The sequence below is a fragment of the Mercenaria mercenaria genome, chromosome 7 (genome assembly GCF_021730395.1).
Source record: "Mercenaria mercenaria strain notata chromosome 7, MADL_Memer_1, whole genome shotgun sequence".
NCBI lineage: Eukaryota > Metazoa > Mollusca > Bivalvia > Venerida > Veneridae > Mercenaria > Mercenaria mercenaria.
In genome coordinates this window covers 24,451,732-24,476,447 of record NC_069367.1, presented here as the reverse complement: position 1 = coordinate 24,476,447, position 24,716 = coordinate 24,451,732, and the positions used below count along the sequence as shown (strand labels likewise).

Sequence of the window (24,716 nt, the reverse complement as noted above, 5' to 3'; positions counted from 1 at the left end):
GCGGGCCTCAGCAACTGTTGCTGGCAGAAAATTCCATGCCGGAATACTCCTGGGAAAAAGCTGTACTTATAGCAGTTAGTTAATGTTCAATATGGTAGAGATCTGTTGCTGTGTGAGGATCTTGGCAAGACCTTCGCCGGCGTCAGGAGTACTTATGGTGTACTATCTTATAGAACATAATGACTTGGTGTTTCAGGCGACGTGATTTCAGAGTTTCCCACTTGAGCTCTTCCAACTTACCAGACACACTGCTGGTGTTGTGATACTGGTTTGTTGCAAATATGCCTGATATTTCAATATCTGCCGAAAGTTAAATATCGCCAAAACACTTACAAACAGCTACATCACGAGATATCACCAATCTTCATTAAAATCTTAAAAATCTATCCCAAAGTCAAAGGATTGTAAATACAGGCTAATCTCTCCCACCTATATTTCTTCCAAACTTATGTAGCACATTTCAAGTATAAATCAATACAGGCCTTTTCATATTAAATAACATCTGACTCTGCATTATATCCGTTTTGGCTGTTCAGAGTATATTGAAGATGCACATATTAAGAAAAAAGAAAGTGATCACTTTCTATCGCAAGTGTTTAGAAATATGTAATGGAAAATACAGAATAATACTCCATTGAAAGGATTTGTCGTGAAACTATCGTATCTGTATAAACTGACGGTAACAATAAATGTACGGTGCTAGTACAGATTTTATTCTATTCTGAAACTTGTAAATCTCATGCAGTAAATAATTTATGCCACCGACGAGAACGTTGCGGAATGACCTACATTTGAGAAAATATACGTTTTAACGTCAAAATATGCCTGCAATTGAAGTGACAACACCAACACAGGTGGAAGAGCCGAAAAATGACGAGGAAAACTACAAAACTCCGGTGATCGGTATCATCTACCCCCCTCCAGAAGTTAGAAGTATCCTTTCGTTTTACTGTTATCATAAAAATTACCTCCCCTTACCATGGGAATGTACCCAAAATAAAAGTCTCAAAATGTACCCACAAGGAGTCAAAATTTGACAGTATGTTTTCTTAAGAAAATGTATACAAAACTGAATGTTGAAGGAAATGAAATATCAACTGTCAATTTGCTGTTTTCACAATAAAGTGCACCAGCATGTTGCGCTCTAGCCTTACTCATTTGGCTTATCGGGATGACTTATTTTATGATCTAATATTTTTTAGTTGTCATCCCTCTAAGCCTTACCGATATCTGCATTTTACTGTTTGGAAAACGAAGACATTAAGAAATCCAAAAAAGTCAGAATATTCTGGTCAGACTTACTTAATTGCTTTAATAAGTTAAACACTAATAATTCACGTAGAAACTTCATGTGGTTTGAATTTAATTCATGGTTTTAAATAAGAGACTTAAAGGTTTGAGGGGATATCTACCCTGACACCGGTTTCAATAAACAGCAGACTGCCGTTAACACTAAATTGCAAAAACAAACACAAAATATACATTCATAAAATGTCAGCGAGGTAAAGCGTACCCCTTTTGGGGTTTCGTCAAATATATAGGAAGCTGCCAGAAAAAAAAATGACTGTTGTTTGAGAAGAGATGAGGTATGTTTGCTGAAAAATTGCTCCAGTTTTGTTAATTTATTAACTATCAGCATCAGAAAATGTGTTGTTTTTAGCTCACCTGTCACAAAGTGACAAGGTGAGCTTTTGTGATCGCACTGTGTCCGTCGCCCGTGCATGCGTGCGTAAACTTTTCCTTGTGACATCTCTAGAGGTCACATTTTTCATGGGATCTTTATGAAAATGGGTCAGAATGTTCATTTTGGTAAATTCTAGGTCAAGTTCGAAACTGGGTCACGTGCCATCAAAAACTAGGTCAGTAACCTTGTGACCTCTCTAGAGGCCATACCCTTGAATGGATCTTCATGAAAATTGGTCAGAATGTTCACCTTGATGATATCTAGGTCAAGTTTAACTGGGTCACGTGCCTTAAAAAACTAGGTCAATAGGTCAAATAATAGAAAAACCTTGTGACCTCTCTAGAGACCATATTTTTCAATGGATCTTCATGAAAATTGGTCAGAATTTTTATCTTGATAATATCTAGGTCAAGTTCAAAACTGGATCACTATGTCAGATAATAGAAAAAACGACGTCATACTCAAAACTGGATCATGTGGGAAGAGGTGAGCGATTCAGGACCATCATGGTCCTCTTGTTTTTGTCTTGAAATAGCTCTTCAGCCAGTAAAGCATAAAAAATAAAACAAACAAAATTTGTGTCTGAGCTATTTCAAACACTTCACTTAAACCGTCAGCTCTGGATACCTTCAAATAACGCACCTTTCAATGGCAGACTTCTAAAAATTTTGGGCACCTCCTGAAGCCCAAACATTTCCATTGCTAAATTTTGTGCGAAGGCTACACTTAAGACGAACCTCGTCATTTTTGTCTACGACCAAAAGCCATGGAAAACTTGTCTTCCAACTATTAAGCGTAGCCCGATTTACCGTTACATGTGCTTTCTTCTTTTTAAAAATGTCCGTTATCAGTCGTCAGTAATGAGCACCACTATTGCTTTAATACTCGATACACTTTTTTGCCCAAAGAAAGTGTCAAGTTTAAGTTGTTTGGAACAAGCCATGCAAAATCTGAAAATCCGAAAAATCGCTCCAGATGTAAAGTTTTAACAACACATAATCCCTTGACCGTCTCTAAAAAACCAGTAGACCAAATTGTGCGGTGCATCCACACGATATAGATTAATCCTAGACTGGCGTAAAGACCACATTTATCGGAAACTGATCAGTTCATTTAACAGCTGTTTACTTTTCTTATGCATAGAATTTTCAGTGTTTGCGTAAGTTCTGGGGGGTTTGTGTAATGTACGCAAGAAAATCAGACAGTGAGCGTATCCCGTTATTTTTGAAGGGTAAAATACGCATTTACGCACGCTATCTACAATGCTGTTATCATCTATTTTCTCATTTAAACTTTGCCTTCAGTTAGCTAAATCCATCAACTTTAAAATTGCTTAATGTGGGTACATTTTGACTTTTATGGGTTCATTTCGACTGTACCTTAAGGGTACATTTTGGTTTTGGTACGTTTTGACCTGCACCCTTACCATGTTAACTCTATTTCAAAGAAGTCTGGCACATATTGGATTGTGGTAAAATGTGAGTGGATTGAGTTTAATGGCTAAGTTTTGTGCATTATCGTAAGAGGTGACTAATAGGGTCTTAACAGTCTTGGTTTTGCAGTAACTCTGTGATTCCAGCAGGTATTCAAATTTTGATTCCATACCTCATGTATTTATTTCGATGTAAATGAAATGTGGAACCAAAATTTGGAGTCCTGTTTGGCGCCATATAACTTGTACTGTGTTGATGCACCGTAAAACCCAAATAAAATAAAATAAAATAAAAAATTTTGTCCTGGAGCCAAAACCACTGACCCTTTGCTTTACTTACAGAGAATCGGTATTGGCTTGTTACAGTCCTCTCTATGGAATGAACTGTGTAAAAATGATTTTAAAAATGGTCCATGATCGGATCATCAAAGAAAGTTTTCATCATGGCATTACTTTCATCATAGAAAAATTTTGATATCCAAACAATTTCCAAAAAAATGAGGTTAATTAGCCAATTATCTAGCAACATTCACATTTACTATTTATGTGCATGTAAATTAATTTTTAAGTAGACAGAATTGTGACCACAACTTCTGGTTATTGTATGCATAATGGCTAATTCATGGATTTTTTTCCTTCATAAACTGATCCAGGTGAACATTGCGTCCCCAGATGTAAAAGTGTTTTTTTCCCCAAATAGAAGTCATAAATTTCCAAAATTCAGTTGACAAAAAAATAAATGAAACATCATGTCATATCTGAAAATGGGTGATGGTCAATGTGTACCACGGTCGATGTGAACATTGTAATATGAGTAGTATCCTTTAAGAGAATCTGTATTAAAGTACAGTTCAGTGCCTCAGAATATTTCTCACAGCAGATGACACAACTTTCATTTAATATTTCAGCATTTTAATGTCTGTCTCTCCTTTACTTAGTGAAAAGATATTGTTGACAAAACTGCAAGTTTTGTTGCCAGAAATGGACCAGAGTTTGAGTCTCGTATTCGACAGAATGAGCAGAATAATGCCAAGTTCAACTTCCTGAACCCTGCTGACCCTTACCATGCCTACTACCAACACAAAGTCAAGGAATTCAGAGAGGGGAAAGGTAGGTACTTTTTGAAAAAGAAGTAATTTTATATTGTAACTTATTTTGATTGGGGAAAGGTTTTTGCAATTACTGTTTTCTTAGGAATAACAAAAAAAAACAAACAGCTAACAAACTTTCGGTTTTAAAAGCTCTGAAGAGCTTATTTTATAGTGATATTACTGACTAAATATGTTTATTAAAAAAAAATCCCCTACTTGAATTTTGTGTGTAGACATCAGAAAACCCCAGAAGTTAAGAGGTATATAATTAGAACTGAACACAAGTAGTCAATATATTTAGGAACTTGTATTATTACTTGGAGTTTGAATGTTTCATTGCACAGAAATCAAGTTTTGTTTGTAGTACATAAACATAAATATTAATCTTTTTCGGTTTTTAGGTCAAGAGCCCCAGGTGCCTAAAGGACAAGCACTGGGTCTGAGCAAGCCTCTGGAGGTTGCCAAGATCATTCAAGAGCCAGTCATACCCACTGAGCCACCACCTGAATTTGAGTTCATAGCTGACCCTCCCAGTATCTCTGCTTTTGATCTGTAAGCTTAGCTAGCTTGTATAATTTGTGAACTTGTCAAGATTGTGTATAGATTTGAGAATACATGTAGGAGTGCCCAAATTTGACTCAATCTTTGCTTGATTACATCATCAGTAGGATTTCATAATTGAGCCGTGCCATGGGAAAACCAACATAGTGGGTTTGCGACCAGCATGGATCCAGACCAGCCTGCGCATCCACGCAGTCTGGTCAGGATCCATGCTGTTCGCTTTTAAAGCCTATTGCAATTATAGAAACCGTTAGCGAACAGCATGGATCCTGACCAGACTGCGTGGATGCGCAGGCTGCTCTGGATCCATGCTGGTCGTAAAGCCACTATGTTGGTTTTTCCCATGGCACGGCTCAATTATTGTTCTGAGATATTTTCAGTACAGTGTATTACTGTGTAAAAACATTCTGTATCTTAAGATTTTAAATTCCTTTAACATTGTTTTTTGGGGGCCTCCGTGGCCGAATGGTTAAGGTCGCTGACTTCAAATCACTTGCCCCTCATCGATTGTTGGTTTGAGCCTCACTCGGGGCGTTGAATTCTTCATGTGAGGAAGCCATCCAGCTGGCTTACAGGTCGGTGGTTCTACCCAGGTGCCCGCTCTTGATGAAATAATGCACGAAGCGGCACCTCGGGTCTTCCTCCACCATCAAAGCTGGAAAGTCGCCATATGACCTATAATTGTGTCGGTGCGACGTTAAACCCAGCAAAATAAAATTTAACATTGTTTCTGGCTAAAGTTTTCTTTTGTTCTGTGACAAGAAAAATAGAAGTCTTCCTTAATTAATTCAAGAAAATATTTTATCATTTAAGAGTGCCAGATCAGTTGAGAAAATATATGTTATTTAGTGTCTCCACCTAAAATTAAATAAATCCTGGAAAGAAAACCTGGTTATGATTTGAGATTTCCATTTTATTGCACTATGCTAACCAATAATAGCACTTAAATCTGGGTAGTTGATTGAATAAAGGAGTAGTGGTCTGGTGGCTTAGATATTTGGTGCTTAACCAGGAGGTCATGGGTTTGAGTCATACTGGGGCCATAACCATTGACCATACCTTCTCATATTTCTCATATTACACCAGTGCTGGTTTTTCCAGGAAGCTGACTCATGAGTTGTTCAAATAATCAAACTTCCATCACATTTGACCTAAAAATAATTATTTTAAGCTTATCTAATAAAATAAATGAGCCATGCCATGGGAAAACCAACATAGTGGCTTTGCGACCAGCATGGATCCAGACCAGCCTGCGCATCCGCGCAGTCTGGTCAGGATCCATGCTGTTCACTAACAGTTTCTCCAATTCCAATAGGCTTTAAAAGCGAACAGCATGGAGCCTGACCAGACTGCGCGGATGCGCAGGCTGGTCTGGATCCATGCTGGTCGCAAACCCACTATGTTGGTTTTCCCATGGCACGGCTCAAATGCATGTTATAAAATAAATGCAGGCTTATACAAACGTATACTGGGGCCATAACCATTGACCATACCTTCTCATATTTCTCATATTACACCAGTGCTGGTTTTTCCAGGAAGCTGACTCATGAGTTGTTCAAATAATCAAACTTCCATCACATTTGACCTAAAAATAATTATTTTAAGCTTATCTAATAAAATAAATGAGCCATGCCATGGGAAAACCAACATAGTGGCTTTGCGACCAGCATGGATCCAGACCAGCCTGCGCATCCGCGCAGTCTGGTCAGGATCCATGCTGTTCACTAACAGTTTCTCCAATTCCAATAGGCTTTAAAAGCGAACAGCATGGAGCCTGACCAGACTGCGCGGATGCGCAGGCTGGTCTGGATCCATGCTGGTCGCAAACCCACTATGTTGGTTTTCCCATGGCACGGCTCAAATGCATGTTATAAAATAAATGCAGGCTTATACAAACGTTTTTGCTTTTGTGAAAATTCAAGTTGGTTTGAACATCTACTTGAAGCTGACAACACATGTTTTGTAAAATAGGGATGTAGTTCGGCTGACAGCACAGTTTGTAGCAAGGAATGGTCGTCAGTTCCTCACCAATCTGATGAACAGAGAACAGCGCAACTACCAGTTTGACTTTCTTAGACCACAGCACAGTCTCTTCAACTATTTCACCAAACTTGTTGAACAGTACACAAAGGTAAAACTATTTTGCAATTTTAGCTTACCTTGAAACAAAATGCTCAAAGGTGAGTTATTGCAATCACAGTTTGTCAGTTTCACATTGAATTTACTATAAAGTTGTTTGTCAACACACATTGAATTAACTATAAAGTTATGTATTTTTGTGGGCATGAAGTACTATTGTGTTTTGTTCAAAATTTTGCGGAGATATGAATTTGTGGAATACAACTTTTGAAGACAAACTGTAAGGTAATTTCATTTGTTGGTTGGGATTTAATATCATGGAATTACACAACCATGAAACCTGCAAAAGTGTCCCCCACAAATATAGTAATTTTACAATACTTTACCAATGAGGGCATGGGCAGATTGAAAAATAGACAAATTGTAAAGCTGTTGCAGTTACTTCATATTCATAACCGCTGAATTTGTCAAAATTATCCTGTTTCAATTTTACATTTATAAAACATCTTAGGTCACATTTCTTGAGCAATCTTTATCAAACTTCCTTAGAATTAACTATGCTGAAGATATTTTGTTACTGAGCCATTTTTTGTGCCCCCCCCATGAGTGGTGGGGGCATATAGATTTGCTCTTGTCCGTCCGTCCTTCCGAAAATGTGTCGCGCCTAGCTCCAAAAGTATTTGACGTAGAGTCACAAAACTTTACAGGAATGTTGGTCAGCATGTGTAGTTGTGCACCTGGGGTTTCGTGTCCGGATTCATTCAGTCGTGTAGGAGTTATGGCCCCTGACTTAGTAAAAAATTAGTCATTTTAATGTTGTGTCGCACGTAGCTCCAAAAGTATTTGACGTAGAGTCACAAAACTTTACAGGAATGTTGGTCAGCATGTTCAGTTGTGAACCTGGGGTTTTGCCTCCGGATTCATTCAGTCGTGTAGGAGTTATGGCCCCTGACTTATTTTGTTTTTTAAGTTTTTTCATTACACAAGACTAGACTTCTTGTCCAGACTTACACAAAAAAAAAAAGTTTGTGAAACATGTATGTTAAAATGTACTTGACCTGGAATCATAAAACATTAGAGGATTGTTTTATAGCCTGTGAAGTGTTCTCTTTAGGATTTTACTCAGCTAGGCCAGAGTTATGGCTAACTAAGTGAAAAATACACATAAGGTTCTTAAAAGTGGCTAACTAAGTGAAAAATACACATAAGGTTCTTAAAAGTTTGTGTTGCAAACATCTTAAAAATTATTTAACCTGAGTCATAAAACCATGTTACAGTGGCAGGAGGGGGTGGGGCACCTGTGTCCTATGGACACACATCTAGTTATGTCATTATGTCTGCATTTTGCCTGCTTCAGGTGTTGATTCCACCCAAGGACTTACTTGGAAAATTGAACAAGGAAACCGCAGAATATCAGAATGTTCTAGACCAAGTAAAGTATCGTGTAGACTGGGCCAAGTACCAGGAGATGCAGAGAAGAAAGGAGGAAGAAGCAGCTGAAAGGGAAAGAGGTTCGTGTTTGGACTTCTGTCCACTGGTGTTTGATATTTGGGGAGAGAGTTTGGTCTGTGCTGGATTAGGTGAAAAACTTAGTAGATTGTGCTAAGTATCTGAGAAGAATAGACAAGAAAAAAGGAACTGCCAAAACGAAATGCTATTTCTAATCGGGGCAATGAAACATTATAGGCCAACAAATTAGAATAAGCTGGATATTTTCTGTAAACCGAAAAAATGCTTGTTTACATGAAGAAATGGCTAAACAGTATTTCTTTAGAGTTTGAAAATGACATTGAATATAAAATGAAAGAGGTGTTGTAGATGTATATGTTACTGTAGAAAGTGATTCTTGCAAATTGAATTTTTTACAGTGTCAAAGTTTATTGATTTTTGATATTTTATCTTTTTCAGTGGCATACACTCAGATAGACTGGCATGATTTTGTTGTTGTAGAGACAGTAGATTTCCAGCCAAATGAGCAAGGTATGTTCAGTTTTAGCATGGAAGTTCAGTACAAAAATGGTCAAAGAAATTTAAATACTCTGTCAAAATTTTTTAAAGCCACTGCCATTCAGTGATTTGGTTAGAAGTATCTTGATTTCAGTATTTTACTGGTGTCTTGCTAGAACCATCATAAAAATCTGCTAAGCAAATTAATCTTTCTAAATTGAAAATTTTAAAACAGTCACAGGTTAATTTACAATAAAACCGAATGGTGGAATAACACTAAGTAATTTAAAGTGGTCTGCTGTTGTCTTCAGTAGTGGATGCTCAAAAACAAGGTTCTGCAGAGTTTTGTGGGGCACATTTTAAATTGAAGATGGGATTTTGATATAACGACTTTACTGGCATGTTAGATGCATTTTCTCAAGATTTATTTGACTAATTTTCCAGACTATTACAGCTACATCATTGCGACTGCAATGTTATAATGATAGTAACATCCTCAAGTGTAAATGGTTGATTTTTCAAATACCAGGAATAATCTGTCACTGACCTTTTATGATGGATTTAGTGAGCCATAGCAAAAATATGGTGAAAATAACATAGACTATAAAGAAGAAGTAGAAAAATAAAAAAGTCTTTGACTTGTGTGAGACAACTGATGTGAGATGAGCTTATTTCAAACTGGTATTCAATTTAGAATAGTCGCCTCTCATAGGTGAGAAAAATGTTTCCCAAGCATCTGCTTTCTTTCAGTCAAAAGTTTTGGTGACTCAGGAGACTCGTTCTGTTGAAATAGTGATGTCAACCTTGACTTAATTGTATTAGGCACTGAAATTTGTATCTATAATTGAGCCGCGCCATGAGAAAACCAACATAGTGGCTTTGCGACCAGCATGGATCCAGACCAGCCTGCGCATCCGCGCAGTCTGGTCTGGATCCATGCTGGTCGCAAACCCACTATGTTGACTTTCTCATGACGCTGCTCAATTGAATAGATAAGAGTCTAGAAGCAAAGTTGACAGGCTTCATACTTTATTTGTTTTAGGTAATTTGCCACCACCCACCACACCAGATGAAGTCGGTGCACGTGTACTGGCCCAAGAAAGACACGGAAAGAGAGGGGTACGTGAATATATTCTTTTGTAATTATTTGAGAAAAACTTTAGAACAGCATGTTCTGGTAAAAATAATCAGTTTTGATATTGGGGGACTGTTTCGTACTGATCTATAACTCCTTAATAATAAAAAATAATTTATACCCATGGCGTAATGTGTAATTAAAACAATGGTCTTCAGTGGACATTGAGCTGATAGTAACATGAACGAACATGTCACTGTTAAAAAGCTGAATTGTAATGGTGTAATGTAATGCATATGCATATATACTGAACTGACTTTCAGAGGGTGACAACGGAATGAATGTAGGCAAGATAACATGTCTTTATATGAAAACACTGATAAAACATATTGATTTGTATACAGGCTGAGGATGAGATGGATGTGGAGTCCGGAGAGTCAGAGTCTGAGGATGAGGATTCTGATGAGGAAGAAGAAGAGGAGGAGGTACAGAGGATGACAAACATACAACCCTTGCAAACACAGGTATGTTTTTGCCTGTCTGTGTCAGTGTAGTCTGTTTGAATGTGGTTGGGAAAATATGTGTAAAAGATGTGAAATATTAAGTGTGACAAATTTACAGTCTGTACAAACCCAGGTATGTTTGTCTGACTGTCTGTGCCTGGCTAGGCAGTTAAACTGTACTAGTGTTAGGAGAATGTGTGTAAAATATGTGAAATATGAAGTGTGATACGTGAGCACATGTATATTGTCTGTCTGTGTCTGGGGAAGCTGTTGGCATGTAGTTGGGAAAGTCTGTGTAAAATACTATCCACTTGTAGAATTTGAAGAAAAAATCAAATATAATATTCATGCACCATTTCTCTGGCTGTGTCGTTAGTTTCAATCTTTGTGTCACTTTAAGTATTTGTTTCTGTCTGTCTGTCTGCTGGATGAATTAGAGTGCAAGGAGACATTATACAATGAAGATTACAAACATCTAGCTGATACAAGCTGAGGTATATTTGTCCAATGAAGTTTGTTCTGCCATTGTTTTACTTTCTCCTTTGGATTTCCACCAGAGCTAACTACAAAAGTAATGGCTTGTTACCCATTCTGATTCAAGATGGAGGACAAATATATTTATACATGGTATCTTTTATGAATCTCAGCTGAGTATTTATACTACATGTACCAACATGGATCATACTCAAAACATTTCCATTGGCAGTCTTATGGGCAGGTGTTCATCTGGTAACAGGGTTTTTTCTAGCTAATTTGGGAACATAGCCTATACCCCCAAAATTGGGAATTTTTACACGCAAATGTTCCAAATTGGGAAATATTTAGTCCCATAGGATATAGTAAGAATGCATTTAAGCATGTTCTCATACACTTGTTTCACATTGTACAACCTTGTTAACATACTTCCATTACAAAATTGTCCATAATTTGGTCATTTTTTGTGCAATTTCTATGAATTTTTTTTTTCAGAATGTAGATTGGGAATTTTTGCACTCATTTTGGGAAAAATACATACTTTTTGGCATTGAGAATATAGCCCAATAACGGCTATAAAAACGGCCGAAAAAAAACCCTGGGTAAAGAGAAAAAGAAAGAACAACACAATAGAAAAAGATACTGGAACTATATATTCCTAAATCAATGCTTCCCACACAACCCCAATAGCAGCCCCCTGCCCCCCATATTTTCCACAGAAAAAAAGGTTGTAAGTGAATACCAAGACTATGGTAGTGTGGTAGTGCTATATTTATGTCTCTATTGTTTTTGCCCTGTCCGTCCGTCCGTCTGTCCTTCCGTCCGTCCGTCCGTACATCACACTTCATTTCCGAGCAATAACTGGAGAACCATTTGACCTAGAACCTTCGAACTTTATAGGGTTGTAGGGCTGCTGGAGTAGACGACCCCTATTGTTTTTGGGGTTACTCTGTCAAAGGTCAAGGTCACAGGGGCTGAACATTGAAAACCATTTTCGATCAATAACTAGAGAACCACTTGACCCAGAATGTTGAAACTTCATAGGATGATTGGTCATGAAGAGTAGATGACCCCTGTTGATTTTGGGGTCACTCCATCAAAGGTCAAGGTCACAGGGGTCTGAACATTGAAAACCATTTCCGATCAATAACTAGAGAACCACTTGACCCAGAATGTTGAAACTTCATAGGATGATTGGTCATGCAGAGTAGATGACCCATATTGATTTTGGGGTCACTCCGTCAAAGGTCAAGGTCACAGGGGCCTGAACATTGAAAACCATTTCCGATCAATAACTAGAGAACCACTTGACCCAGAATGTTGAAACTCCATAGGATGATTGATCATAAAGAGTAGATGACCCCTATTGATTTTGGGGTCACTCCATCAAAGGTCAAGGTCACAGGGGCCTGAACATGGAAAACCATTTCCGATCAATAACTGGAGAACCACTTGACCCAGAATGTTGAAACTTCATAGGATGATTGTACATGCACAGTAGATGACCCCTATCGATTTTGGGGTCACTCCATTAAAGGTCAAGGTCACAGGGGCCTGAACATTGAAAACCATTTCCTGTTAGTAACTTGAGAACCACTTGACCCAGAATGTTGAAACTTAATGGGATGATTGGTCATGCAGAGTAGATGACCCCTAACGATTTTGGGGTCACTCCATGAAAGGTCAAGGCCACAGGGGCCTGAACATTGAAAACCATTTCCGGTCAGTAACTTGAGAACCACTTGACCCAGAATGATGAAACTTCATAGGATGATTGGTCATGAAGAGTAGATGACCCCTAACGATTTTGGGGTCACTCTGTTAAAGGTCAAGGCCACAGGGGCCTGAACATGGAAAACCATTTCCAATCAATAACTTGAGAACCTCTCGACCCAGAATGTTGAAACTTCATAGGATGATTGTTCATACAGAGTAAATGACCCCTATTGTTTTTGGGGGTCACTCCGTAAAAGGTCAAGGTCACAGGGGCCTGAACATTGATAACCAGTTCCGATTAATAACTTGAGAACCACTTGACCCAGAATGTTGAAACTTCATAGGATGATTGAACATGCAGAGTAGATGACCCCTATTGATTTTGGAGTCACTTAATTAAAGGTCAAGGTCACAGTGGCCTGTTCATGTAAAATCATTTTTTGGAAATAACTTGAGAACCACTTGACCTACAATGTTGAAACTTAATAAGATGATTGGACATGCAGAGTAGATGACCCCTATTTATTTTGAGGTCACTTGATCAAAGGTCAAGGTCACAGGAGCCTGAACAGTGACTTGAGAACCACTAGGCCAAGAGTGTTGAAATTTAGCAGGATGACTGGACATGCCAAGTAGATGATCCCTATTGCAGCTAACCATCAGTGTTCTCTTTGACTTTCGCTTCTGACCCCTATTGACTTCTTGCCTATAGGACTTTGCATTTGGGGAGACATGCGCTTTTTTACAAAAGCATTTTCTAGTTGTAAACATTTATTCAATGGAAGTATGATTTATACATGTAGTCTGTACAAAAAGAAAAACCATAAAAAATGAAACCAAAAATTTTGAAGGCCCTTTTGCATAACATAATGCCTCAAGGGGTGTTTATAATGGAATATATGGTATGAATAAATCTTTATTAAGAAAAGAAGATAAATGTATTCTTAAATGTGGTTCTTGCAGGCAATGGAGGATTCGGAGGAGTCCTCTGACGAGGATGAGGAAGATCAGGACAAGGACAGGCAGGAAATCAGACCACAGCAGAGGATGCCGCCAGTCCCTGCTCCCCCACCTCCGCCACCACCCAGTGAGATACCACAGCCACCACTACCACCTACACCAGATCAGGTGGTTATCAGGAAAGGATATGATCCCAAAGGTTAGTTTTTATATATCTATTGGTTTGCGTAGAGGTCGATATTTTGACTTGTCTGAATGTTATGCTGACAACAGGCTCGCGATAAGGTATAAAAATAACTATAATTTATATTACAATTTTGATACAGTGGATGCAGTGTTACTTATGGATGGAGTTCTTTAACCCTTAGCCTGCTAAATTTCTAAATGGACTGGTCCATCATTCAGTTTGAGCAATGCCATTTATTACTCGAAGGGGTGTTCACTGAAAATTTACTGACTGAATAGCGAACATTGCGGACCATGATTAGGTTGCACGGATGTCAGGCTGATCATAGTCTGCATTCATTGCAAGGCAGAATCGCTTGCCAGCAGGCTAAGGGTTAAAACAGTGTTTCTTATTCCTGTTTGGTAATAAGAGGTTGATAGAAAGAGATTGATAGAAAAGAGCAAAAATATATTTTTTAAGTTTTCCTAAAATACTACAGTGAAGCTTACAATTTTTGAAAAACTTACCAAGTGTATATATATCTACCAGGATTTGGAAAAAAAATACTTTGCTTGAAACTTGTGCATTTAATTGTTAAACATTTAAAAAGTGTAATGGAATGGAAACTTAATATTAGCATCTATATTGGTCTAATATGAAATACGCAATACACTGTCAGCGTATTTAGCACATAATTAAAAACATTGAGAAAATTGAAAAGTATTGGCTGCAAATGGTTGTTTATTTTTAGCTCGAACTATCCAGCAAGAGCCGCCTAGTGAGCAGTACCTGGTATCGCCCATCACTGGAGAGAAGATCCCTGTAGACAAAGTACAGCAGCACATGAAGATTGGTAAGTCACCATGTTACACATTACCTAGTTACCCTGCTAAATTTCTAAAAATGGACTGGTCCCTCATTCAGTTTGGGCAGTACCATGTATTATTCAAAGGGGTGTTCATTGAAAATTTACTGACTGAATAGCAGACATCACAGACCAAGATCAGTCCTGTCTAAGTGATGAAATAAAGAGGTCTCTCCACTGTTTAAATAGGGAAGTTGCCATGTAATTTTAGATTGTGTTGCAATGACTGAAAAGGTAGAGCACAAGGCTATCATATTTTCACCCTGTTTTTACTTTACTTGGAGAATTTGATTAAAGAACATGATATTTCTGGGAAATATAAAATTTAATCTGGACAGAAATTAATTAAATTGAAGCAAAAATGTTTGCTATTTTAAAGGTGTCAGCCAAAAAAATGTAGACTTTCCTAAGAGAAGCTACCATATTTGTATATGTTGGTATGCTTGAACAGAGCATTTATTTACATGCTCTCTCCATGTCTAAATTTCTCATTCAAATATTTATTTTAGGATTGTTGGATCCAAAATGGATCGATGAGCGTAATAGGCAGATCCAGGAGCGAACAGATCAGGAGGAAGTGTTCGCTGCTGGTTCCTCGATCGAGAGCAGTTTGAAACACTTAGCCGAGAGACGTACTGATATCTTCGGAGCAGGAACTGAAGAAGCTGGCATCGGTAAAAAGGTAGGAATTCTCTTGATATTGAGCTCTTCACTTGCAATAGTCACATTTCTTTCAAGAAGAGCAGCAGATAAACTTAATTTATTATTTATGATTACCTCCCTTTAATTGCTGCAGCTTTGTTTAAAACAAAACTGTTCAGGACTTCTTCTCATAACCTCTTTTAATAGAAGCCTCTAGAAATCATTCAGAATTATTTTCAGAATATCTCCCTTTTGAAAAAAAAAAATTTGGTAAAAACAGTCAGAAATTTTTATAGCAATCCTTTTCTCCAGCATCAGTCTTTGTTTTATATTTCTTTGATACCTTATATCATAATTATGCAATTTAGTGTTTGGATACTTATTTCCTGCCTACCTAGCAGGGAAAGACAAAGTTATCTGGGTAGGTGATCACATTAGTTTTTCCCAAGAGAAAAGTCAAGCTTCACTTCTGCAAATTTTCATCATAATTTGAAGTCATATTCTGACGTCATAGTTTTAATTAGCAGTATCTTTGAAAATGTTCAAATGATATTGTTGGTAAGCTAAATGGGCAACGTTTTCACAGCTGTTGGGACAGCTTGGATAAAACACTTTGCTAGCAGTCTGATTTCCATTCCATGATGTCCACCCGGTTTGGGAAAACCGTCTTACACAGGCAGTCATATGAGATCCCTATACTGTGATTTTATGTTCTTGGATTGATATTGTAGCTTGGAGAAGAAGAAGATGAAGGAAAGAAGGACAAAAAAGTGGTGTGGGACGGACATACGGCATCTATGGAGAAAGTTGCCCAGAAAGCTCGAGAAAATTTCTCTATTGATGAACAGATTGCAAACATTCACAAAGTTAAGGGTCTTGTGTGAGTGTTCTATTTATGTCTTAATTTAATTACATGCTAAACAGTACAGAGCAAGGCATTACATGTATATGGGATATCTAAATTGCTGTGTAACTTGTTAAGGATAGTTCTAGGATCATGTGGTTGCAATACGCTCTTTTAAAGGTTCTGTCCTGTTTAGTTATAAAACTTACAGTTTGGGGGCAGACTTTTTGCTGTACATGTTATTATGTGGATGACCAACAAAAAATGAAAGAGCTAATAATCTTGGATATTTCTTAACCCTTACCATGCTGGACACGATTGGTTGTGTAGATCACTGTTTGCTATTCTGCCAGTAAGCACCCCTTTTAACAATTAGTGGTACTGTCCAAATTGGGAGATGGACAAGTTTATTATTGAAATTTAGCAGGGAAAGGGTTAAAGAAAATTATCTTAAATTTTGTTTATACTATAGTTTGCCTCATGTAAATGTTGTTCATTGCAGACCTGATGCTGAGAAAGAGAAGATTGGTCCATCTAGGACAATGGGGGCAGCTATTCCACCTCCACCACCGCCAAGCAAGCCAGCGCCACCCAAGCCAGCTCCACCAAAGCAGCCACCACCCCCGCCTGCATCATCAGTCCCAGGTCCACCTGTGAGCACTGCGCCACAGGCCCTGAAGAGACCAATGGTGGCTATACAGCCACCACCACCTGTGCCACAACAGGTGATGATGATGCCACCAAGGCCACCGCCCATGCAGGTCATAGGTGAGATAAAGGTCTTTAGATACTGTAGATGGTATCTGATTATTATATTCATGCTCTCACACATTCACACTGAGCAGTCTTTCTACCTACAGATGAGCAAAAAAATCACTCAATTTATTTCCGTATCTTGGATTGGTATTTCGTGTGCATATTTAAATAATTTCACAGTTTTATGGATAGAGGCACATTAAGTCTTCTTTCAACATTATAGCTGGAAATAAGTTATGTCCCCCATAATGGGGGTGGGGGGGGAAACGTATTGTTTTTGCCCAATCGTGTATCCATCCATCCGACCCGCTTCATTTCTGATCAATAACTGGAGAACCAATTGACATAGAACCTTCAAACTTCATAGGTTGGTAGGGCTTATAAAGTAGACGACCTCTATTGTTTTTGGGGTCACTCCATCAAAGGTAAAGGTTAAAGGGGTCTGAACATGGAAAACCATTTCCGATCAATAACTTGAGAACCACTTGACCAGTAATCTTGAAACTTAATAGTATGATTGAACATACAGAGTAGATTACCTGTATTGTATTTGGGGGTCACTCCTTCAAAGGTCAAGGTCACAGGGGCCAGAATCCTTCACACTTCAGATCAGTGGCTTTTCGACTCTAGTCCCCTATTATCTTATTGTCTGTTACTACTATGCTTTTGGGGAGACATGCACTTTTCTACAAAAGCATTTTCTAGTTTATACTTGTTAGTTTTAGCTTGGCTGTAACGAAAGCTTCAAGCTTATCTAAACCACTATCCAGTCCACTTCCTAGAAAAACCAGTACTGGTGTCATATGAGAATCTGTAGTCATGATGCCAGTAGGGCTCAGATTTCCAGAGGAAACCCTGCAAGTTGGAGTATGACCTAACAGTTCTATGTTGCATTGTTACTCAACAAGCAAGGCTTGTCATTGTGCTTGTATAGTGGGTTTTAGTTGTCTTAGGACTGCTTGTTCCAAAAAGTGAAGTACTGCTGGAATATTTTCAGGAATGCCCCCAGGTCCACCCGGTATGATGGTTGCCCAGCCAATGAGGCCACCAGGTTTCCCAGCACCTCCACCCATGGTTCGCCCCCCAGCTGCTCAGCCAGTGACCACACAGGAGGATGAACCACCTAGCAAGAAACAGAAAACTGAAGAACAGCTGGTACCAGAGGAGGAATGGCTTAAACAACATAAGGTAGGGAAAGTAAGCTTAATAATTCTGACTGTGGATGATTGGTTAAGTTTATTTATTTTGTTGGGTTTAATGTTGCACCAACAAATTATTGGCTTTCCAGCTTGGATGGTGGAGGAAGACCCCAGGTGCCCCTCTGTGCATTATTTCATCACGGGCGGGAACCTAGGTAGAACCATCAACCTTCCATAAGCCAGCTGGATGGCTTCCTCACATCAAGAATACAATGCCCCAAGTGAGGCTCAAACCAAATCGATGAGGGGCAAGTGATTTGAAGTCAGCAACAATAACCACTCGGCCATGGAGGCCCCTATGATTGGTTAAGGCTTCTGCTGGATATATTAAAAGATAATTAATGTCCTTTCATGGCTAAGTCATTTTAGAAATGTAGCTTGTTTTAACTCCTCCAGTAAGGATTTGTGAAGGTAATTGATTTGAGATTTTTTGAGACAGACAGTAATCAGCAGAATATACATTCAAAACTCAATAATTTCGTGTTTAATATTATAATGAATTACATATTTTCAGGGCAGCGTAAAGTTCCGTGTTGTTGCACCCAACATGCCAGACAAACCCGAGTTCAATCTCAAAGGACAGACTCTCAACTTCTCTTTGCCATATACTGATAATGTAAGTACAAAGTCAAAAGGATAAAAATTGTTAATAAAATTTCTTCAAATCCAAGTTATAACCTCTGTTCTTTTGGCTTATTTTTGCACAACTGAACTGAGGCTTAAGGGTAAACTATTACCAAAGACGGATACTTTAGGGTTCTGCATCAGCAGGTTACTGTGAAATCATTAATATTCGTGGGGGACTAATTTTCCTGGTTGAGTCAATCTATGAAATTTAATCCCAGCAAACATGTAAAATTCCCATTCATTTTATGTTCAAAAGTTGAAATCCACAAATTCATATCCCCAAGAAATTACTGTTTTGACCATAACCGTAAAATTTCATGCCCACAAAATTAAATGATTTTACAGTACCTCAAACAACAACTTCTCATGAGTCACTTCATAATAATTTGAGCCGTGCCATGAGAAAACCAACATAGTGGCTTTGCGACCAGCATGGATCCAGACCAGCCTGCACATCCGCACAGTCTGGTCAGGATCCATGCTGTTCGCTAAAGGTTTCTCTAATTGCAGTAGGCTTTAAAAGCGAACAGCATGGATCCTGACCAGACTGCGCAGATGCGCAGGCTGGTCTGGATCCATGCTGGTCGCAAACCCACTATGTTGGTTTTCCCATGGCACGGCTCATATATTTTCCTCAAAAAAATTGTTTGCCAAATATGTACGTTTCTTTGTCTTCTTATTGGCATTTAGGTGGTTGTAAGAGCATATGTGAATGTATTCATACTCCCATCTTTGTTGCAAGTAATTAAGTTACCTGTGAAGATTGAAATTGAATGAAGTCTATGAAGTTTCTATCAATGTGTGAACTGTATATTTGCAGGTGTCTGTATTGAAGGCAAAGATCAATGAATCTTTAGGATTGCCAGGTGGTAAACAGAAGTTACAGTATGATGTAAGTATAGTTGCTTTTTTCAAGCTTCATTGTGTGTTTCTACTCTCAGTAGCCTATTTCTTCTCAGCAGAAGTTAGAATAAATGTCAAAACCAAATAAAATATATAAAAGAGAACAACTGTAAGGTTTCAACACTGTTTTATTATTTCTTTTGTTATGTATTTCGGCTGGAAGCCTTCTTAGAGAAAATATGATAACAGATAAAGATAACCAAGAGAAAAATCAGCCATCTAGACATCAAGCTGTTCAGAAAAACAGATTCTTGATAAAAATGAACTCTTGAACTCAACCATTTAGGTGTGCATGTGAGTGTGTGTGCCTGATTGTTTTTATAGATGCCACCAGTAAATATATGCAACACCTCCGGAATTAGTGGGAGGATAGTTCAAGATACAGAAAACAACCCAATTCCGGAAGCTACCCTAATACTTTTGCACTTTAGCATGTAAGGTGTAAAGCATTCATTCTTGGGACTGGTATCCCATTGTTAGTAGTTTTTGCTATGACTGCCTTTTATGCTTGATTTAAACCTTATCATTCTGGGCACAACTGATTCTGCTTTTGCGACTGGTGTAGATCATGATCAACCTGCACATCCATGCAGACTGATCATGATCTGCACTGTTCGTCATTCAGTCAGCATCTTTTTGGTAAGCACCCCCTTTAGTTAATGATATTGTCAGAATTGTAAGATTGACAAGTTCATTATAAATATTTAGAAGGGTAAGGGTTAAGTATCAGTCTAGTGTATCAGAAGTGTATGACTTACTGGAATTGAATGAATGTCTGGTAAATCCCAAAACGTTATGTTACTGGTATTAGTTACCAGTACATGAGATTTGTGACAAACAGTCAGTGTCAGACTTAGAAACATGTCTTTGTTCCTATCTATAAAGTCCAAAACAAAAATATATATATATATATATATATATTATATATTTACAGGGACTGTTTATCAAGGACTCTAACACACTGGCATTCTACAATTTCGTCAATGGAGGAACAGTCCAGCTGCAATTGAAGGAGAGAGGAGGAAGAAAGAAATAATTGCATCATCTGGTGGATAGAGAGAAGAATGAATAAATTTATCTGATAATTTACTATTATGACGTTCAGTAAAACTTTTTGAGAGGAAAAAGTGGAATTAATTTTGGCATGCAAACTTAAAGAAAGAATAAAAACAGATTAGCTAGTGTTACTTACATGGTGTGAATTATTTTTATACATGTATTTAAAGGTTTCTCTAATTGCAGTAGGCTTTAAAAGCGAACAGCATGGATCCTGACCAGACTGCGCGGATGCGCAGGCTGGTCTGGATCCATGCTGGTCCCAAACCCACTAGGTTGGTTTTCCCGTGGCACGGCTCATATATTTTCCTCAAACAAATTGTTTGCCAAATATGTACGTTTCTTCGTGCATGGCTTCAGGAATCAGAACAACAAAAATTTAGGAGGATCTACCTAATGATTTGAAGAAGTTGCTAATATATGACAATGTTTTATACATGCTAGGCTGAAGTTTTACTTTGAATTTCTAAAATCTTGTATATATTTTTTGTCAAATCGTATATAACAATTTTTTATGTTACATGCTTTTGCCTATGAATATTTAAAAAATAGTCTTTGGTGAAAAAGTAGTCCTTAGGGAGAAAGAAATCTTGGGTGAAAAAGTAGTCCTTGTTGAAAAAAGTCTTTGGTGAAAAAGATTGGGTGTTCCTCAGCAAGATGTAAGTGTGCAAGGAATAGGATTTTTGCTTTAAAATTTCTACTTTTATCAAATACTAAGCTGAAATTTTCACTTTTTGTGTTTGAATCAGCCTTTATTGTCTGATTTTGGCGTATGTGATGAAATGTGAATACAGATATAGTTCTAAATGTCGTAATCATCATTCCTCAAGCAGCTTGTGTTAGTACTTGGTCTTGCTTGTGCTACATGTTTTCAGTCAGAAGTTGTTTTCTATGAGACGAGACACTGCAACCAGATAGAATTTATGTAATAGAGCCATGATACGTATCATTGGTAACATTGCCTTAAATCTAAAAACAGTTTTTACAATACATTAGACATTTTCCTGCCAGTTTGAAACATTATTCCAAGTACATTTCAAAAGTTTGTACCAAAGGTCACAATTACAAACTTAACATTTTAATAAATTTTGTAGTGTTATCTTTACTAGAAAAATGACGAGTCACTTTAATAGCCATGAAAATTTGACTGGATTTGTGAAGTTTGTGTTCGTTTTTGTGAAAACCTGTTGAGTTTGGTATGTAAATGGAACAGTGTGATGATGCCTTATGAAATTTTTACTCACTTGAATTTCATTCGAACATTTATTATTTACTGCACTATAAATAATGCCCTCCTTTACAGTCACTATGGCTGCCATTGAGGGACAGATAATAGCCCACAGGTCGAAGTAACCAGTGCGCCAGATAAACAGAACTTTCACCCTTTCTTAAGTTTGTTACATAGCAACATCAGTACGGTATAAAATTTAGTTTCATTATGTAATAAAAAGGTTAATAAACGTTTTGTTTGTACCTTTGGGCTGTAATGGCACACATAGTTTCGTAATGGCACTACAGGTTGTGCAGCCATTATGACCAGAAGGTATGCTGCAGATACTTATTACGGTCTTCAGTCATTTGTACATTTAACATCTGTATGCAAGTTAATGATTTTAGATATTCATGTTTAAAAACATTTTTGTTTGTAAACATGGAGTTTTATAGTGATTATTGTTTCAATATTAGTTTACCATCAAATGAAAACTGTAAAAATTATCATTCAGAACAAAATCTGAAAAAAAATTTGGAAAATTAGATGTCCTGTTTCTTCTATGTCATATTTTGAACTAAATTGGATGAAATGAAATAAAAGCCTTTCATATATACTGTGTGTTGTTTTAACTAAAATTTTCTGAAGATCAACTTTCCTTTGCTTTCCTCATTTGGAATTTATGCATCAAGCTCTCTGCATAGAATGCCCAGAAACTGCTTTAACTTGCTCACCTCCTACCAGCTTTTTCAAAGGATGCTTGATGGATCTGTGCTTTAAAATCACACTGTTTGATTCACTGGTAGGTGAAGCCTTTTATGCACTCTGAACACTCAAGCTTTTCCGGTAATCTAAGCCACACTAGTAAACCAGTCTGCCAACACTATACCATACGGCTCTGGTGCTGTTAATGACGGCTAACAACGAAATATAGTAGATTCAAGCATATTTTTATGTAAAAGTGGATATAAAACACTTTGCTCTTTGTTTCTTATAGCATTTTCTTGATAAAAAATGTTATTTTATGGAAAATACGTGACGTTCCTCTACAACTGGAACTTTGAAAAATCCTGACATTTCTGTTTACAGATGTTTTTCCCGGCTTTGTTTAGATATGCTATGATAAGAAAATTGTGCTACAAGGAAAGACATTCATGTTATTTTGTTTATTTCATTATTTGTAGAATATGGTATGGAAGAAGAATAATCTTGTCACTGATTAAATTAAGTAGATAGGTAATTGTTTTGGTGGTAACTCAGTAGAGCCTTGTTACAGCCTCGTTACCCCCTTATTACGGCTTTAACAGTTACCCACAAGAAGGTTACTCCCAATCTGCAACTATAACCAGTTACAGATTCAACTTGTGAACCAAAGCAGTTACCAGAGCAAATAGCCTGGAGCAGCATTATAAGGTCCACTTCCCAAGTTTGTTCAGATGGGGGCATTTAGGCCTTTTAGGGGTCACTAGAGCTAAAATAGAAATACCTTTTTAACGACTTTTTCTTACGAACCACTGGATGGATCTTTATCAAATTTTGTCTGTAGCATCATTGTAGGTCCTCTACCAATTTTGTTCAAATGGGGACGCTTAGCTCCTTTTAGGGGCCTTTAGAGCTAAAAATGGAAATGTCTTTAAATAACATCTCACGAACGGCTTTGGTGGATAACCATCAAACTTAGATTGTAGCATTATTTTAAGTCCCTCTCCCAAAGCTGTTCAGAGGTTGTGTTTGGCCGTTTTAGGGCAATATGGAGAGTGTAGATCTACGGAATCGCGGGGTTGTGAATTCGATCCCAGGGCGAGGCGTATGTTCACCGTGACGATTTGATAAAAACATTTTGTCTGAAATGATTCGTCCTCGACCTCTGATTCATGTGGGGAAGTTGGCAGTTACTTACAGATTTGTACTGGTACAGAATCCAGGAACACTGGTTAGATAAACTGACCGCCTTAACCCAACTGAAATACTGTTGAAAAACGGCATTAAGCCCTAAACAAACAAAGAGTTTAAAATAAGTAATAATAATAATAATAATAATAAACACACGAAAGACTTCTTCTGATGAACTGGTGGCTTGATCATCATCAGATTTGGCCTGATGCATCTTTGTAAGGTCACTTATCCAAGTTTGTTAAAATGGGGGCACTTGGCCTTTATAACAGGTCGCTAGTGCTAAAAATAGAAGAACCTTTAAATGACTTCTTTTCATCTTACACCTTAGCTAAAATTAGGAATAAGTTTTAAACAACTGCGTTTCTAATGATTATGCATGTTTGGGGCGTCGCAGCAAATATTCAAGAGCTCTAAAAACCTATCGGCCTTTGAACACTAGTTCAAATAGGTCAAAATCTGATATGGCCAAATTTTCATATCTATAGATCTATAATAGTACAATAGATCTAACATATCTTTTTTAAATGCAAGGACTTTGGGACTGCAATTTACGACATTATAATCAGAAATTATTTCTGATATTCTTTATATTAATATTTGCAATAATTGCAGTTCGTCTGTCATTTTGTAAACTTGTGGCTTGTCCTAAACTTAAAATGATATCTTAATAAGTAACATGCATATACACCACATTTCTTTGATTTCGCACCATTGGCTTGCATATTATATTACTGTAATTGTTCTATAAACATGCGAGAAAAAAGAAATGCCCTAAATTTTGACAGGTTCACCGTGAAGGCTTTATTCCCAAATGTACACCCGTAATAACCATTCTTTTCAGTTATCAAAGCTGTTCTTAAACGTCTTAAACTGTTACAATACAGCGTACTTTGTCCGTAAAGGTGGTTCACGCATAATATTAGTTTATATTATATGCGTTTATGCCATTCAGTTTCTTTTATTAAAGTTACGACCGTACTGAAGTTGAAAATGATGTTTACACTGATATATTTCGTTGACAGTGCTTGCT

General features: G+C 37.5%; 1 protein-coding gene across 1 annotated transcript; it reads left to right on the top strand.

Moving 5' to 3' along the window:
* The first annotated feature begins 747 nt into the window (after positions 1-747).
* Positions 748-22,404, top strand: LOC123554694 (splicing factor 3A subunit 1-like). Its single transcript, XM_045344980.2, has 17 exons — positions 748-933; positions 4,062-4,226; positions 4,609-4,759; positions 6,740-6,899; positions 8,205-8,358; positions 8,756-8,827; positions 9,837-9,913; positions 10,274-10,393; positions 13,526-13,721; positions 14,440-14,541; positions 15,063-15,235; positions 15,927-16,075; positions 16,542-16,807; positions 17,793-17,983; positions 18,509-18,610; positions 19,442-19,513; positions 20,459-22,404. Exons 1-17 carry the CDS (start codon positions 822-824, stop codon positions 20,558-20,560), a joined length of 2,364 nt encoding a protein of 787 aa, XP_045200915.2. The 5' UTR covers positions 748-821; the 3' UTR covers positions 20,561-22,404.
* The last annotated feature ends 2,312 nt before the right edge of the window (positions 22,405-24,716 follow it).